Source organism: Pezoporus flaviventris, unplaced genomic scaffold, assembly GCF_033815535.1.
Source record: "Pezoporus flaviventris isolate CSIRO_AGI_PZ_B2104156 unplaced genomic scaffold, CSIRO_AGI_Pfla_v1 ptg000037l, whole genome shotgun sequence".
NCBI lineage: Eukaryota > Metazoa > Chordata > Aves > Psittaciformes > Psittacidae > Pezoporus > Pezoporus flaviventris.
In genome coordinates this window covers 17,336,391-17,355,646 of record NW_026892585.1, presented here as the reverse complement: position 1 = coordinate 17,355,646, position 19,256 = coordinate 17,336,391, and the positions used below count along the sequence as shown (strand labels likewise).

The window sequence follows — 19,256 nt, the reverse complement described above, 5'->3', positions numbered from 1 at the left end:
TGCCAACAAGGCAAATAAAATCCTGGTGCTACTTTACTGGCTTTAATCACCCAATCCTTGCAACTTTTGGGGTTAATGTCTATGTTAAGACTTTAATAATAACAATTCTAAAGAGAGCAGAAGTATTTTCTTAAACTCCACAAACATATGAATCATTAAACAAGCATCTTCTCTGAATAAGGCATTACCCAGCAGGGCTGCTACACATCCACGCTTCCTTCAATATTAACATTTTAATAGGTGATGACTGATTGTAACACTAGGAATTCGAATGTACAAAGGCTGCACAGCAGTGAGCAAGCCACCACTGCATGTAGAAAGTGAATGTGGTTTATCAAAGCAAAATTCTCTCTCAATCTTCTCTTGGGAGATTAGGTAAAGAAGACTTTTAGTCAGTCTCAGTGGTGGTATCTACTCCAGGAAACACGACAAACCAAAGTTAACCAGAATGCCTTCCAGCAGTTCAGCTGAGAAGGATCTGAGAATACTGGCGGATAAACTGACTATGGCAGTGTGCTCTTGTGGCCAGAAGGGACAATAGAGATCTGGGGTGCACCAGGAGAAGTGTGGCAGCAGATTGAGGTAGGTGATCCTCCCCCTCCACTCGACCCTGGTGAGGCCACAACTGGAGTACTGTGTCCAGTTCTGGGTTCCTCAGTACAAGAAAGACAAGCAGCTTCTGGAGAGGGTCCAGTGGAGGCCACAAGGATGATCAGGGGTCTGGAGCATCTCTCTTATGAGGGGAGATTGCAGGAGCTGGTCCCATATAGTCGAGAGGAGACTGAGAGTGGATCTCATTAATGCATATAAATATCCCAAAGATGGGCGCCAGGAGGATGGTACCAGACTCTTTCAGTGGTGCTCAGGACAGGACAAGGAGCAATGGCCATAAACTAAAACACAGGAAGTTTCACCTCAACATGAGGAAGAACTTCTTACACTGAGGGTGGCAGAGCACTGGAATAGGCTGCACAGAGAGACTGTGAGTCTCCCTCTCTGGAGACATTCAAAACCCGTCTGGACACATTCCTGTGTAACCTGCTCTAGGTGACCCTGCCTTGGCAGGGGGGGTTGGACTAGATGATCTCCAGATGTCCCTTCCAACCATAATGATTCTATGATATGCCAAACTAAAAGGCAAAAGAGGTAAAAGAAACAAAAGGTGAATAAAAAAACCAACACTTTTCAGGAGCAGAAAGCTTTTTAAAAAAAAACTCAAACCATAAAAACATAATGTTCCCCCTCCCCCCCCCCCCCAAAAAAATACAAAACCTATTACAAAACCCCTTCCTTATGTGATGTACTTATGCCTATGAAATTGGAAGAGGTTTAGAGCAAACATCCTAATGCCTCCTTTCTAAGATTTCTTTCTTGGGGTGGAGGGGAAAGAGAGAAGATCTGAATTCTATAAGCCAGTGCCAGAAAATACACTGGGGCACAGTTTTATTCTGTCTACTCATCCCTCTCATCTTTATCTATGACCCCCAGAAGGCAGGCATTTGAAGACATGCTCAATTAATCCAATCAGCGATATTTACATTTGACTCAGCCACCTACATCTGCTACTGCTGATACCCTACCATTCCCTCCTGAAAAATCCATTTTGTTTCCTTTTAAGTACACTCTAACAGCCAATAGCTTTTCAGCTGCTTGGCACAGGTGGCTCCTAGCATGTCTTAAATACCATCTCCAAATCACTTTAGTATTGCCTTGTGACAACTTCTGTGACCAGAATTCAGTGTGAGTACTTACACCATATCTGCATATCCAAGATCTTTGAAAACAGTAGGGAAGAACCTAACTTTCTTCTGCTGTAAGAGGGAGTTAACAGTACAAAAAAGTCAAGTGCCAACAGTGCTTAGTATTTCAATGAAGTAAGGACTGCAGTATCCTTGGGGACCATGACTCACGATATTCACGAAGAAAATACTTAGAAAAAGACATAATGTAGTGACTGCCACTGCTAAAAATCTCGTAATAGTGAAATCAAGAGGAAAATATCAAGGCCAGGTTGGATGGGGCTTTGAGCAATCTGATCTAGTGGAAGGTGTCCCTGACCATGGCAGAGGGGTTGGAATCAGATGGTCTTTAAGGTCCCTTCCAACCCAAACCGTTCTATGATTCTATTATCCATATAATTAGAAAAGCAAGACAAGTCTATGGTACCCATGGAATGGCGTCAGTGAAAATGACAGGATTCTAAAACCTCAGCCTACTCACAGATGTTTTTCTCTTTAACATAAATGAAGTAAGTTAAACCAGTGGCTTGCCCGCATATCAACAGTGAAATTAAAACCTAACTTTTAACTGCTAATATGTAAACAATGCTCTGATTTAATCACAGTGCTTTTACTTTGGAACATTTCCAGGTGTTGACCAAATAAAACTTATTTGTTTTGCAGGTGTTCCTTAAAGCTACATGCCTGTTAGAATTTTTTCTTCTTCTGTCCTCCAACTGTAGATGCAGGAAGTGTAACAACAGCTGGGCAGTTTAGCAGCTGTAAAAGACAGATGCCCACACCTAGGAAATAGTTTCTTAGTAAAAGAAAATAGGGTCTGGAGCAATTTTTCATTATTTCCTCAATTATAAGATTTTACTCTGCAACTTGGCACCAGCTGGAGAGCTGACTTACACTGTGCTTCTGCTGAGCACACCAAACAGACTGCAGATCCTATCAGTCAGCCCTCTCTCATTCAGTTTTGACAGGGAAACGGCCTTACGCTATTGCAGAAAAAAATAACATTCTGCCATGTTATTTTACTAATCCTTTATTATTAGTTCATGTGTTCTTTCTGGTGTCAACACTTACAAAGAGGAGGGCTTAAATAAGACGTTAGAAATACGTCTAGTTTGCACCATATCACCAAGATAAAACTCCCTAAATTCCGCATGTCTTATGCATAGAAAATCACATCTGAAATAGACTGATCTAACTAAACCACAGAAATATAGTATAAGCCTTCTTGTATCAAAACTTTATCACAGTAGTGGTTTTAGTCATTAGAAAAGAAGGGGAAACAAAAAATCCCAAACTTGGTCATACTGGTTCCTAGGTATCCTCTTAACTTTCCCAAGTCATTTACAACTACCATATGTTAGAGGAGTCTAAAAATGTTTCTAGATATTTTACTGAGCTAAATTTATTTGGATAAGAACACTTGCAGCTCCTGTTGACATTAATTGCTGGGCATTAAGTTGCTCACAAAATTCAGCCCACATATTTCAGTATCTAACTATAGGCTGTGTACCAATCCAGAAGAGCTGCTATCTCCGCTCATGGTGCCCAAAGTCAAACCAGAATGGTAAAAGGAGTCAAGCACTGCTTATTTCATGTGCTGTCTTTATCTTCCTCCTCTTCATCTCTACAATTCATGGAGAGTTTCACAAAATGGTTCTGCTGCAAAGCAGCAGAAAGGAACAGGCAAGGAAACCTCCTTCTGGAAGAAGATAACATAAAAGCAGTATCAAACAAAATCAACAGATCTTCATGGGAACAGAACAGGCAAAAACTCCAGAGAATAGAAGGGAGAAATAAGTTTCTTTAAAAATACCCCAACACTGAAGTACATTTGAAGTACCACATACTTTGCTACAGGGTCTAATGTTTACCACAGGTAGTACAGCAGTGACAGAAAAACGTATGAAAAGAAAGAAGCCAGGAGAGATTTGATATCTTAAACACAACCATGCCAGGCTTCACTATTTCAAAAATGTTCTAAGAATTTCAATGCAGATACAGGCTATGAACAAATGAGAGCAGAATACAAAGAATTACTTAAGCATGTTTTACCATGGGTACAATAGTTGTGATTGTAGGAAAATGTAATACCCTGAAACTCCACTCAGAGCATCCTCCACTTAAAGCAAACATTGGCAGGGCACATGTTCTACTTCATAACACAACAAAGTAATGATCTGTTACAAGCAGTAATTGTTCCTGCACATGTATAAAAGCATGTTGTGCTGTATCCCTGGGAAGACAGCATGTGCTAGAAAAAGCAACACCTACGGCTGAACACTGTGAGTCTTAATAGAAGCTGTAAGAAAGAGGATGAAGAAATTAACATTTACCACCTGCATGTTACCAACACATAAATGAGTTCCCTGCGGCTGGAGAAATGCTCATAAATGCTGAAGTCTCACCATGTGCACTCTAAAGCAATCACCTCTGAACTTTTTGATCCTGCATCCCTAGCAGCAGAAACATTTTAAGCATGCATCCCAATATATACTCTGTCATAAATGAACTGAATGGGCTCCTACAGCTAAGCTTTTTTCTAGTAGAGATGAAAAGTCAGTCTTACCAGAGGCGGTGGTGGAGGGGGCCCTCCAGAAGGAGGTGGAGGTGGTGGAGGAGGTGGTGGTGGTGGTGGCGGCGGCACAGGCATCCTTTCAGATTTCTAGCTTCAAGCGGTTCTCAAAAATACAGCCAAAGTCTATGTCCTTGAGGGGAAGGAAGGGAGGAGAAAGAGAAATAGGAAAAATGGGAGGGAAAAAAAAAAAGAACGTGTTTATACCCTGTAAGCTGCAGATCAGCCAAATTTCTAGCTCTCAGCAGACTGAAGAATTTCATACTCCGCTACTTCCAACCCTACAGTACGAACAGCCTCATTATGGTTATCCGATGACAACATTCATCTAAAGAGCAAGCTCACAGATCTGGACAAGTGCCACGAATACCAAATGCATAGATGCCAGCCTGTCCAGATTTAACTGTTGCACCTTGCCTTAATCTACCTCATAGCCCTGAAATGCAAGTCCGTGGAGAACAAATCACATGTAGACATTTCTGCTGGAACAAAAACTCTGTTGACTTTAAGCCAGAAGTTTGCTGTTCTAAGGGCAGAATAAGGAACTTTGTAAGGTACATTGGACTTGCTCCAATGTTAAAAAGAAAGAAAAGAGAATAATAACTGAAGAAACAATTCTACAAATTGAAGCTTCTATTACCAAATGACAACATGCAAGTACCAGACATTTCAAGAATTCAAGGCGCATGAGTCTTTCCTGACATTTTAAATGTTAACTTTTCACAATTCTTCTGTAATACACTGATGAAAAAGACACAGATCTCCCAACAAAAGCCATATCTTTTTTTTTTTCCCCTAAAATGTCTCCTGCAGAACAACAGTGCATCACTCACTGATTTTCATCTCTAACCTAACCCCCAGGATGACTGCATACCCTCTCAATCTGAGGTCGTCTGTGAAGTTAACATGCAACTGCTGTATTTCACCAGTAAAACTTCAAATGAAAGTACTAGGCAGCTCCAAAGTGAGCCCTTTGCAAGCCATACTTCATAACTTCTTTTATTTTGATAGCCATTCTTGGATAAATGCTCCAAATATATTTTTATATTTAGTTTTATGTTCACCATGTCATGACTCTCTTCTGAGACTTTTCACAATATCATGTGAAACAGTGTCAAAATCCTACAATTAAGCAAAATATGACATCCACTATTTCTTTCCTTTCTGTAAGGCCTTACCTTAGCAGGAAATTACATTGATTTGGCACATTTGCTCTTTATACATCTGTTTAGATGATAATTTCTTTTCTCCTCCAAGCATTTAGAAACATGTTACTCATTTTGATGTTTTCTTAGAAACTGTTGTTAAGTTGAATGGGCCACAATTCCCAGGCACTATTTCCCTCATCCCTCCTTTTGCAGGCACTCTATGCTTTTCCAGCTGTCTGAAACCTTTTGGTCAAGAAATTTAAGAATCACCTGTGTAAGCAGGAGTCATGAGACAGTTAAATCTGGACAACTTCAGGAGAGAAGACAAGACAGAAATGAGGCAAGTTACAATCTTTAGGGGAATACTTGGCTGTTTTGCTAGGGACAGATTAGAAGAGACAATGAAGTTAAAACATATATGCAGCCTTGTCCATTTCCTACTTAGTGTACGTGAACAACATCCAGGTAATATCCGAGTATTTTCCACTCTGCTTTATCTTGTAAAATTCTATGGAAGATCAATCAAAAATTAAATACTCAGAGCCTCTGCAACACTTGTTTTCTCCCTTGAGAGATTGCCATGCAAATGGCTAGCATATCAAAGCGCTCTGGATCTGTAACAGAATTGGTTACAATCACTTTAATAATGGCTTAATGAACCTTTCCAAGAAAGCAGGCATCACAGCATCTCCACCATTCCACCCTCGTTGTCGCCCTATGCAAAAAGCTATTATCAGAAGAGAGCTCTTCTCCTCAATTAAGTCATTCAAAAACATGGACATAAGGAGAATGACTCTTCCCTGCTAATAACATGTTTCTGGTTAATATCTTCCTACCCTGCAATACAGACCTTTTGTCTTCATTAAGGGTTTAGATTAGGAAATATGCTCTTAGTCAAATCGAAAAAAATACAACCCACACTTCTGTGGCAGACCACATGCGTGGCAGCAGGAGGTAAAGCACACTGGAGGCGAGCAGCAGTGGGAGAAAGGAAATGGGAATCGGCTTTTAGTATTTAGAAGTCACAGTCTGAAACACAACCAAATGACTTCTCTAGTTGCCTCTCTTAACCGTCCCTGCCCCAGTGCCCATGCCTCCAGCCTAAGTTCCAGAACAGAAACTGTGTGATTTGCAACTCAAAATTCAGTGCAGAGGTAGTGTTCACTTTACCATGTATTCCACTCCCCTATCCTGAATCCCCCTGAATCTTCTCCAGAGGAGAAGAATGTATTTTGGGGGGCTATAGTACACAGCCCTTGAATGAAATACTGGAGACACACTATAGCTTTCCTCCCATGCTGTTTCAAATCCTCTACAAATGAACTAGCTTTCAGAAAACTCTTCACATGTGTCTTTCTTTCTCTTATCACAAACTCAGAGGCTTGATGTCCTGTGCACACAAATTGATAAGTCTTTTATAGAACTACTGTTACAGTGTGAAGGTGATCACATCTTATACCTACGCAACGAAGAACCATTTTCCACAGAAAGGTTCTATTTGTTCAAGCTTTGGAAGGAGGAGTGCTGTCATTCACAGAAGCAGACAATGACAGCAAAGAAGGACTGTATGTAGATAAAAGTAGGCATCTTCAATCTAACTTACAATAATAACAAAAAGGGTATTAAAATTTAGTCATAACTGCACAATCTACACACTGGAATATGTAGGACTGGCTTTGAGAACCTCTTTTGTATTACCGCATCTATCTTGCATGGTATTCAAAGAAAATTATGGACGTCTGCAACATTTTCAATATATCAACATGTTATTTGGAGGCCTCTATTCCTTGGTTAAAGGCTGTCTTTCACTCTCTCCACACCCAGCTCCTCACCCATGAAGCTGCTAGTTAAAATATGGCTGGCAATTTCAGACGATAGTTTCAGAACATGGTGCCTACAAGAATACTGGGGAGGGACTCTTCATTAGGGACTGTAGTGATAGGACAATGGGTAATGGGTTAAAACTTAAACAGGGAAAGTTCAGGTTAGATATAAAGAAGTTTTTCACTGTAAGGGTGGTGAGGCACTGGCTTGGGTTGCCCAGAGAAGTGGTAAATTCTCCATCCCTGGCAATGTTCAAGGCCAGGTTGGACAGAGCCTTGGGTGACATGGTTTAGTGTGAGTCATGCCTACCCATGGCAGGGGATTGGAACTATATGATCTTAAGGTCCTTTCCAACCCTAACTATTCTGTGATTCTATGATACTATCATATTAATTAAAACCAAAATAGGAGTACCCTGTTGATCAGTTCTAGTGTCTGTTAAGAGCCAGAAAAGAGGGAAATGCCATGAAGGGTCCTTAAGGCACGCACGTGCTTTCTCCTCTCCTCTAAATGTATGTATTTGTAACTGGAAGAGAGGGGTCTGAACTACCCCTGAAGGACAAAACCAAAAAGATACAGTTTAAAAAGTTGGCAATAGGTGGAGGAGAGAAGCCTGCATGTTTAGCCTCAGTTTTCTCAGGCGAAAAGTATTGTAAATCTTCCCTTGATTTCCATATCACGGAACAGAATCAGGCCCAACAATTGCAGAATTTATTGCAAAAAAAACCCAGGAAAATCCCAAACCCTGCCTTTTCTAGTCCACCTGCCTTCCAAAGCAAGGTTGTACATTAATTTTTAGTGCTTTCTGAAGTCTAATTTTAGGTGTCCCAAATAATGTGGCTTGTATTATTACCCTTGGGAAGCTCTTTCACAGTCAAATAACTCTCATAGTTAGGTTTTCCTGACATTCAGCCTAATTTCTCCTTTTCTTAGTTTGATCCCATTTGCACTCCACTGCAGATGACTCTACCTTATATCAAGCAAAAGTTTCTCCTACCCCTCAGCATCAGCTTTGTGAAATTGAAGAATTATAATTCAGAAGTACTTTTACAAGGACTAGTTATACTTTTTGAGCTGTTCTACTTCTCACAAGTCATTCCATCAGTCAGTGAACTGATCTCAAAACAATCAGCCTCTTTGTACTCTTGGTAAGGGTAATTCTAAAACTGGCAATTTAGGTGTCACAGATTGTTCCTTGCTTCTTCTCACAGTGCCTCCCTGAACAGCAGATGGGTTTAAGAACCACAGTACAGTCCTCAATGTAGAACTCTAGTTCCAAATTTCTGAAGGTTTAAATAAAGTCTTCACCTAGACTCTGGTTTTGAGCACAGACAAGCAGAATAGGTGCAGATCATTCTTCTTCATGCTCTGGTCTCTCAGTCCTGTGCTGAATTCACCTGTGGGAAACCCAATACCTCTGCCTAGGCTTTTATGCAGATTTGGTCTTACCTTGCCCAGCCACCAGATGTACACAAGCTCTGATGGAAGCACTCCCCAAAGGTTTCCTCCTGAAGTGTCACTGCCACAGTGCTAGGCTTACAACTAAGCCAAAGTCCTGCTGGCAACACAGAGCCACACTAAGAAATAACGCAGGTTTTGAACAGCAGCTGACACATCTCCACACTGCCGCTCAGCAGAAGTACCACAGGTCTGTCTGCAAAGACTATGCTGGAATACCTTCACCCGTCATGGAAAGAGAAGGCATGAAACCTTCAATGTCTAGAAGGGAAAAAGACAAGAGAGAGAAAAATAATCACAATTATTTAAATGCACATAATATGCATTTATACACAAAATAATTTCTTAACTAGTAGCATATTTATTTAAATGGCTACAGTCCTTCGGTCTTTAAGTGTCATAGCCATTAATACGAAGCAACATGGTTGGAATTGAAAATACAACCCTTTTAATTAATTTGGTGAAAGGACTGCAAAATACGGCTTCATTATTACTGGATTTGCAATCACTGCAACGGCACATTCTGAGGCAGCTAATTCAGCTTTGGGGAAATTAACAAGTCTTTTTTTGCTTCAAAGAGAAGGCTGGGGTAAATATTTTAAAGGTGTGCAGGAAAGCTTATTTAAAATATTGGTCTTATTTTCCTAATTAAAAACTGAAGGAAAAAAGTAGACCACAAAATCTGGTTTTAACTTTTAATCAGCTTTTATATAATTACCCTGTTCAGAGTTATAGCTTTTAAGTCCTTCTATTTTAATAGAAAACTAAAAGAATTTCAAAATTACACAGGAGAATCAGCATCTGCTCAACTTCTTGATCTGAAAAGCAGACAGTGAGCCTAATTGTGTCCCCATTTGCTCCTGTGAAACATCACCAAAAACAGCTGAAATCACAGATCTTTCAGAGACAGTAGAACATGTGCAGAGGCAGAGAAGAGGAAAAAAATAGAGAAGAGTAGATGTGTGTTACACAGATAAAGTTTTCTGCTGTCTCTGTCACACAACTGAAAATGACTTGGGAAAAGATTCTGTTTGGAATGAACCAGTTTATATTTTAATTATAACAGAATCAAACCACATAAATTTAAGCATCAGATGTTATATTTCTTTCTACTATTTTCAGTATTAATGATTTCTTGTGTTTAGAGAACAGAAGAAGGAAAAATCAAGGTAGAGCTTCTGAGTACCTTTACAGTCTTCTCCTTTGCAAAAATTACCCCGTCCACAACCACCTTGACAATCTCTGCTGTATACGAGAGATTTAAAGACAGTGCAGAAGTGTTAAACTGTTACAACCTTCTTTTACAGAAGAAAGGCAAACACTCATATACATATCCATATCCATCTTACTATATGTATTTTAAGACATTCACATGTATAATCCTATAGCTGACTCAGAAAACTCTAGTCTTTCATTATTTCCTAACAGATGGTACCTGAATTGTATGCAACTTAAGGAGAGAAATTTCTGCTCTCAGTTGCTGTGTACATCACTGCAATTAAAGGCAGAATCTGGTTTTTTTTTCAATTCAGTTGAAATGTACAAACCTTGAGGGTTCTTCCTCCATTTAAGGTGTGATGAAATGCTTAAGCAGCATTTGTCTACAGAGGGTCTGTGGGATTGCCTCACAGCACGTAACAGTATCCTGTATTTAAGCCAAGGAACATAAGTTCTCCCCGGTTTGGACTACTTCCACCAGGCTCAATTCAGCTAAGGGCTGCATCTCTTTTCTGCCTGAAAAAAACAGCATGACTCTTACTCTGTCAGGAGCCTGGTAACACTGCAACAAATTGGCCAGGGCTGACCTAGCACAGATTACAGGAATTTGGAGATGCCTTGTTTTCATGTGTGCTGTGGGTAGATCTCTGCTGGGTTCCCTGCAGTGCTGAGGCTGGAAATTACAGTGTTATGTCTTGACAAAACTCCCTTCAGAGGCAAAGCTGCACAGATGACTTCATGTCCCTGTACATGACTATTTCAGGGTGTAACTTCCTCTGCTTCATGGGGATCTGCCATAGAAGACTAATTGCTGCAAGGGCGCAGAATAATAGAATTCGTCATCCTCGTTTAAGTAAGGAGCAAGAGAAAAGAACGACACATAAGAAGAAATATATTATGCCTAATGTAGGGTTAACCTGAAGTTAAGGAGCCTAAGGCAAATGAGGTAAATGAGAAGCAATTAGGACTTGCACAAAGACGTAACTTTGAAAAGGAAACAATTTATACAAAGGGTTTCCTTTAAATATACCATATTACCCATACATATCATTCACTGCTAGATATATTAACAATGGTGATTTCGATATACAGTCATTAACAAAGTTAACCATTGGGCTAGGCTAAATAAAGAAAGTGCAGCTCAGTGGAAGTTCAAGGTCACTGCCACATTCTGAATATGGCTGTTTACTTTCAGACTCCTCCAGAGTTTCAGTGTGAACAGCACTTGAGCTCTCTTAGTAAGGCAATCTGATGTTACGAGTTAACGTAAGTTTTGCAGTTTCTGCAGAGAAGCAAATGGCATGTTTTCACATAATTATTAATAACATATTTCTTTATAGGCATTCACATATTTCTTTACATCATTCATATAATACAGAGATATTTGAACAGTGTACCAGTACACAGAACGCTTTCCACCAAAAAATTCCTAAAATTATTTAATTGATTCCCCCAACAAAAGAAAGTTTTGCTTTTAATTAAGTAGCCAGCATCAAAAGAGAAAAGCCAAACAAGGCAGTATTCAGTATCCAGCCTTTTATATTTGCTATACACAGCTCAACAAATGTCTGCTTTCAAATGCCAGTCAAGTGAAAAGAATTTGTAAATATAAATTTGCAATCAGCATCAGAAGACTACAGGACTTTCAAAATCCATGTCTCAATTCTAACATTTTCACTTCCAAACACATGATGTTTCATCAGAGATCCTGTTTTCATAGCTTTCCATCTGGAAAATATAAATTTATAGAAATATGTATGTGTGCCACAACAGGCTAATATCTACCAGCACAGTCTAGTGCAATGCAAGGAAAATAAATCTGTCAGTGCAACATGAACTATTCTTCCCTACAATGCGGTATCAGCACCATGCCCCAGCATGGGTTGTCGTCACTGAATGCTGTAAGAAGAACTGTCTTTCATAAAGGATGTAAAAAGTGACAATCTGGTGACCTGCAGGAGTAAGTTGCCAGGGAAATCCTCACCACAAAGAAAGAATGGGAAGCTTTGATCCTGGTTTTCAGTGAAACTGTGATTACTTAATTTCCCTTCCAAATCTATTTCCAAAGGTAAAAATCCTAGCCCTAATGTCCTGACAAATTCAACTATAACTTCTGAACATGCATTCTTACTTTCATACTTTTATCTCTTAGTCCTGTTGAAACTACTGCTCCTTTTCAATGACATAGTTGATAACTTCAACTTAGATGTTCTTTACCCAGGGTAAGCCTTCCATACTTGCAAGGAAAAGGTATCTAAAACCCCATGTTATTAAGGAAGCCTCACTACACTACCATATATTGCATTTTTAGTATTTTAACTAATTCATTGTCCTAAAAAAAGTAAAATGCAATGTGCCTTATTGCCCCTTAAATGTCACAGCTCACACATTTATAAAATTTCCTATGTGCGTGAAAGTGTAAATATGCTTTCTTGTACAGAAAATTGACAGCTGCTTTTAAAGGCAAGGGACAAAATTTTGAAGCTCCAAACTTAAACCCATTTACTCAGGACAATGATTTCACTTTATAGAATGAACAACAAATCATAAAGTCATTTGCAACCGCATGAAAAAATCCCTGACAAAAGACACTTTGATTTGTAGGCCTAGTTCTGAATTGATGGTAAAACTATGTTCTCAGAAAAAAACAATATGAGTTTTATGAAACTAAAGATTAAGCCCTTTGCCTTATCAAAGGACTTCAGTTGCAATTCTTTGTGAAAGTCATTACATTCAGAGAGGACTGTGATTGTACCTATCCCTGTTCACAAAGAATAAGCAATAAACACTAAGAATCCAAAAATTCTCAACTAACTTCTGCTGAAGAAGGAAAGTAGTTCTAGGGATTAACTGGCAATAGGAGATTTTTTTGAATTTGTGTCTGCCATCGATACAAAGCAGCAAAACGGTTTTCTACAATTTTCTGTCTTGCAACATGTAGGTCAAAATCAGGTGGCAGAATGAGCTCCCAGGAATACTTCTGGCACAGCCGCTATCTGCTGCTGTCAGACCAAGCAGGGGGAAGATGAGGATTCACTCATTTCCATCAACTCTGGTGTCAAGTGTTATGCTGGATCAGGCCCTTTTCTTTCCTTATTTACCTCTGTGAAAATTTCTCTCCTTTTCAAATGGTTTACCAGTCTCTCCATTCCCCCCCCGGCCCGCCCTCCACTTTATTCTTTGTCTTTGCTCTTTTCACCATTCACCTCACCTGTTGTCTGCTGCTGACACAAGGAAGGCAAGACAAATAGACCCAATTAATTTCAAAGGTGGAATTGTCTGTGAGGGGGGAAAAAACCACTGCAGATGGTGCAAAAGTAAATAAGTCCGTGTGATGACACTAGAGGATCAGCACAGGTTGCTAGCATTGAGAAAAACAGAAGAGATGCAGAACTAGGCTGATCCAGCTCTGGAAAAAAGGAAATGTGATTCTAGGAGGTACCAAGAGATAGATACACCCTGACTAGAGCTGGGAAGTATTAGCACCAATGTACAAAGCCTCACCTGATGGACTGGATAAAAGATTGAAATACTGGAGAAAAACAACCACGTAAAATAATATGGCCAGAAGAAAGCAGCAAAGCAACCACAGTAAACACATTCTGCAGCTACACCAGGCCTTTGCAGCTCCTGGTACAGCTTCTTCAGAGCAAGCTCAAGTATCCCACGTAGTGGTGCATCAGTTAGTCTTACTGTTTAGTCAATATAAACTCGTGACCACTTGATCCAAGAATATTTTGAACAATCCGTTTTTGCATAATTCCCCTGCTATATAGTCATTTCAAGGCTAAAAAAGGCATTCATTCTGCATTAAATGCCCTGTTGGGTTTCGTATCCATCACTCACACAGTACACAACTGAGTTAGTGTGGGACAGTATGAAGTTAGCCCCTAAATTAGTAAATTGACAGAGGGGGTGGAGACTAACTCTTCTTTTTTTATGCTAAATTTTCCTTTATTTTCAATAGAAGTTATGTCAGTTCTTCAGGGTTTAATTCTGAATATACTCCAGCAAATACAAGCTGCAGCAACACAAGTGACATCACTAACATGTTCAGCTGTTTGCACTCACACAGCTGATCAATGAAAGCAACTCTTAGTCCACATCCCAGGCAGAATTTGACAGGTATTTCTGCAGTGATTCATGCATCCCCAGGAGGAGTAAACATGACCTCTGAAAAGAAGTTGCTGAAAAAAGAAGTCTGTGTAAGCCTGGCTTGCCTTTACTGCACCTTATGATTTTCTTTGTGTCTACTCAACTAACACAGCAGTTCCATAGATTTAGTACAGATATAGTGTTATTTCTTTTCTTCTTTAGCATGCAACAAAAGTGTAACTGACTTGGACAAAAGCCCAAAGCCTGCCAGGACTATTTTATATGCTGTCAGTAAGGCTGGTGCATGTGTATTTTTCACTGCACAAAACTGTACCAGCTAGGAAAGCAATAACATAATACCTTTCAAACAAGAGGATACAAAAGAGGAACTAAAGATCTCAAGACCTCCCTTATGATCCAGTACCATATCATGCTCTCCTCTTTTTCTGTTTTTGTTACTTATAATGAAGAAGGTAATACATGATATAGTAACTAGAAAAAGTTAAATGATACAACAGTCACTTACAGACCTGCGCATAAAGGGACCAACACAAAGGGGTTACTATCTCTAAACCCATTTGTTCACTTTGTTCATCTAGAAGGAAGCATGTTACCCCTATCTTATGAATCAAGGAGGAGCACTGTAATTTCTAGCCAATGCTTTAATTTATTGAGGCAGACACTGCAGTTGCCAACAGTGTAAACGAAGGATATAGCATATCCATCACATAGAAGCTGCAGAGCAGACACAGTAGGTAGTTTTCTTAGACATTTGTAAGAGCAGTGTCAAGACTGAGCACATGCTTTTATGTGGAATTTTCTGTTCTCTTGTTTATTGAACTTCATCTTGTAGGGACCTTTGGTCCAATTTTCCTCTGCTTTTCACTTTGCATTGTCACTTATACTGTAGCAATAGTGTGGCTGTTAACATTGCTCTCCTCTGCCTGGGCTGGCTACAGAATGACATGATTCTCATCACAGAGGGTTATGTATCTATTCATAACAGTGGTGTAAGATGACACAGGGTCATTGCAAAGAATCCGCCTCCCTATCTTACTTGAGAGATATTTCTGATAGTCTAAAGGAAATCCATTTCAGCTGTTGTCTGAATTACCAAAGCATGAAGGCACACTTTTCACACCCTATGAAAATTCTATAGTTGTTTCACAAACCTTCAAAGCAATCCAAAGGCAGCTTCACAGCTATCAAGTATGCAACACTAAGTAAGACCCCTTGACAATACTCAGAAGTCAAATTAAGGTGGGCAGACTCAATATAATTTTGTAAAAAAACCACTCTTCTTCTGTCTGATTTGAAAGTCTCAAGGGCATTTTTTTTCCTGGTTGCAACTATAGCACTGCTTACATCACTATTCAGTGTGGCTATGAAGCCACTGAACAACCCTGGTGCAGAATGATCAAAGATGAAAAAGCAACTGTGAAGTCACATTAAGGTTTTGCTACTACGAGCTAATTTTCAGAAAGTTTCAGCTTTTTAAAGAGAGCAACTACTCTGTGTGAGAAGATCTACAATAATAGTGGTAAAGGCATCCCAGAAAGCTGTACCTCACAACTGCATAGCAGTCACTAGTAATTCTGTGTGAGTACTGAAGACTTTAGACAAAAGAATTTGTGGACTATTACAGTTATTATATTTGTTTAGATATTAGTTTTTACATATACTTGGAAGAAACAAAGAATCTTTATTCTGGCATAACAGAGCCCAGTATAATTTTCCAAAGCAATCACCTGCTTCAATTTTTCATCTGTGATCTCATCTATTAGACCTTAAAATGAATGGCACAAAACACCCACATAATAATGCAGCAGATACTCACGCACATCCAGGATCAGTAACATATGGAAATGGTAAGAGCTGAACTGAGCTAGTCCAGTCTCACCTATTTTTCGTAACTGAACAGAACTTGTCTTTACTTCAGGAGTAAAGCTTCCGCAGAAGCAAATTTTTCTGAAAAGATCATGTAATTCTTATAGGCAAGTTATGACTAACAAACATACAAAGAAATTTGATGCCAATCCTTTTACTGCTCTACTTTTCTTTGCATATTTAAAAATATTAATATCAAACTATATAATACTTAATATTTATTTTACTTGTAATAGAAAATAGTAAATCATGTCATTCACCTTTGCAGCCTTTAACATCTATCTCTTACAATGTGCAAATACTTTTCTATTTGTTATGACTAAGTTACTGGTTTCAGTTCAAGGTCTTTTCAGAGGACAAAGAATTCCCCAAAATACTGACCTCGTCAGGCAACAAAATTACTTTAAAAGTATAAACAGCATCTACTAAGATCTATGCTATGTTCTGTTAAGACATTCAGCAAATACTGCTGACTTTTATGGTGTGATTATTGTGATGTGACACTACCATGTTTTAATTTGCTGTTAAAAAAAATATCTAAGTACTTTCTGCAAATTCAGATTTAGCCATCGTTATGTACACAGTCCCAGCATGGCCCTTCCTGAAGCACTGCATGAACAGAAATTGACATATTACAGGATCTTTATTTGTATTTCCTTTTGGAGGTACTGATAGAGAGAGAAACAAAGGAGTCAATTGCCTTTGTATTATACTATATGATTCGATAAATACAGTCATATGTTGCTCTTTCCAGTGCAGTGCAATCACAGAATCTGAGTCTCTAGAGCATCTCAATCATTTTCAGGAACAGATCTTAACCAGCAATGACTTGAGCACTGCAGCTAATGAATTGAACTTTGCAACTGCCCCTATGCAACCAAAGTCTGTATGCAAACTACTGATCAAACTATTTATACACCTGTCTTCACAGAATTTATATCCTTAATTTAAAAATCAATCAATGAATCAAGCTTCATATTGCAAGCTGGCACAGGCACCTGCACTTTCAGGCAATTTTGTACACCACTTAGCCTACCGGAGCCTCAATCTTTGTAAGATGTTGTAGACAACACTTAGAAATGTTTAATAACAGTGTCATTGTAACATCAAGAGGGGTTGCATGTTGGTTGTTAAGCCCCATTCCTTGACCAGGATCTTCTACAGGAAAAGAATCAACTTATGAGTCTAACCCACTTTTTGTCATCATCACCTATGACAAAACATCCAAAGCATTCTATCAGTGAAACAAAACACACTTACACAATGCTCTTTAAGGGTCCCACACTGAACATCTGGTATGTTAGCTTGTACGTGGAAGCTGGTAGCTGACAGCAAAGCAGACTCAATCTTTCTGCCTCACACGGCAATGTCCCTTAGGAGCTGTGGGTGGCAGCAGCGTCTGCACCGCCCGCGCATTCCAGCCGGGACACTGCTTTGGGTCACAGGTCCACGCAGTGAACGGGAGCCATCCTCATGCACACATACCATGCATATATACATACCATGCACACATACTTAACAAGTGCCCCAGCTCAAGATGCCACCACAGAATAAAGATGTATTCATTTCCTTAATCATCTTCCCTGTGGCTTGTCTGTCAGTAGAAAGGATGCAAATTGAAGACTTCAACAATGATTAAACACATGTGGTTAAATACACGGGCATTTGTGCTGATACACAGATGGAGAAACTGAAAAGACTAATTGTATGAGGAAGCAGTTCAACAATCAAACTCGTGCAGCATGCGTTATAACAGTTATCCCTGTTACCACAATTTCAGTTATGTTTCACTACCTGAATCAGCAGGACTTGTAAATTTTAGCCACATACTGTCCCAAGATCGTTCTGTGTTGAAATCATCAACCTTTACCTCAGTGTCAGCGAATCTCAGTGTCTTTTCTCGTAAATCAGATTTATTTTGCTACCTTCCAGAAATCCCACTTAGTAAGATTGTTACCAAGTAAGTTTGTTACTTTCAGTAACAGATGAAAAAAAAACATGCCGGCTGAATGCAGCCCTCCTGGTCCTAGAACTCCTGAACTCCTTGTGGGACATAAACACCCCTTCCTCCACTCCTCTCTGCATGGGCAGAGATGCTGTGAAATAACCTACCACTGCAATACCTTTGATAGAGCATATTCTAAGAATAATAACAGAAAACCCTCTTGCTACCTACCCTTTATCAACACATTCCTTCTCTCTCTGTATGAGCACCAACAGGCTGGTGCAAAAGTGAGGTTTTAGCCTTATTTTTATCCATGTTAATTGTTACTAAATCTTTAAGAACTTCTTTCCAACACTTCTCCAGCATTCCCCCCTGCAACAGGTATATCAGCACTTAACACACAATAGCTTTTCCAATTACGCAACCCCGGTTTCTCAGCTGACCTATTCCAGCACACCTATTTCAAGGGCGAGAGCTCGGGGAAAAAGTTCTTCCTATCCACCGCCGCCTGCAAACAGCCGTTTCCCTTTACTTGGTGAACCCGGCGAGCAGCGCCACGCACTCCCCGTACCTAGCAGCAGCCACGCTTCCTCCACCGCTCTGGGTAACCGCATCCCCAAAGGCGGGGGTATCCCCGTGCCCTTCTCCCCCCGCCGCAGCCTGGGGCAAGGCCCTGCCCGGAGGGGCAGCAGAGCCCAGGGGACGCGGCCGTTTACGAACCGCAGCCGAGCAAGTTTGTGCGCGGAGCTGTCTCGCCCCCCGCGGAGCTGCAGCCTCCGGCCCGACTCGCCCACCGCGGACCCCTGCCTGCCCTCACCCCGGCTGAGTGCTGCTGCGAGGCCGGTCGCAGGCACCGGAACCCCCCCAGCCCCAGCCGCTCCGTGCCCACCTGCTCAGCGGCCGGTGCCGTGGGGCCGGGCGGTGCAGCGCGCTCCTCCCCGGGCAGAGGGCGCCAGGTATGGCGGCCGCCCGCCCGCCCGCCTCCCCTCAGGGGAGGTGGGAGTTGGCTGGGAGGCGGGGGGAAGGATCTTAAGATTTTGAGGGGAAAAAAGCCGGTTCCGATCCTCGGGGCAGTGACAGTTGTGTTTTCTTTAAGTAACAGTTTAACACAGAGACCGGCCCGAGCGAGAGAGGGGAGCGCAGGGAGGCAGGTGACCGCCGGCCGCATCTGGCCGGGTCTGGCGGCAGCAGAACCCCAGCGCCGGGAGCCGGCGCCGCCCCACAGCGCCCGCGGGAGGCAGCACCACGGCCCAGGGCCTGGCCGTACCTCCGCGGTATTGTCCCTAGGAGAGGAGGCGCTGCCAGAGCGTCCCCCCTCGGGCCCCGTGTTCCATCTTCACCCTTCACGAAGTTCCAACTTCACTCTCGGC

The 19,256-nt window shown here is 40.8% G+C and overlaps 1 protein-coding gene across 2 annotated transcripts in view; it reads right to left on the bottom strand.

The window, feature by feature from the left end:
• The window catches only part of WIPF3 (WAS/WASL interacting protein family member 3), a 303,238-nt gene extending 293,788 nt beyond the window's left edge, over positions 1 to 9,450 (bottom strand). Inside the window, exons 1-3 of one of the 2 annotated variants that reach the window (XM_061464885.1) lie at positions 8,733 to 9,450; positions 5,901 to 6,073; positions 4,306 to 4,444 (exon numbers count right to left, since the gene is read on the bottom strand). In XM_061464885.1, the coding sequence (XP_061320869.1) occupies positions 4,306 to 4,389 (84 nt within the window). In that variant the 5' untranslated portion in view covers positions 4,390 to 4,444; positions 5,901 to 6,073; positions 8,733 to 9,450. The remainder of the gene's footprint in view (positions 1 to 4,305; positions 4,445 to 5,900; positions 6,074 to 8,732) is intronic. The other variant, XM_061464884.1, reaches the window with a different exon arrangement.
• Positions 9,451 to 19,256: the final 9,806 nt, after the last annotated feature.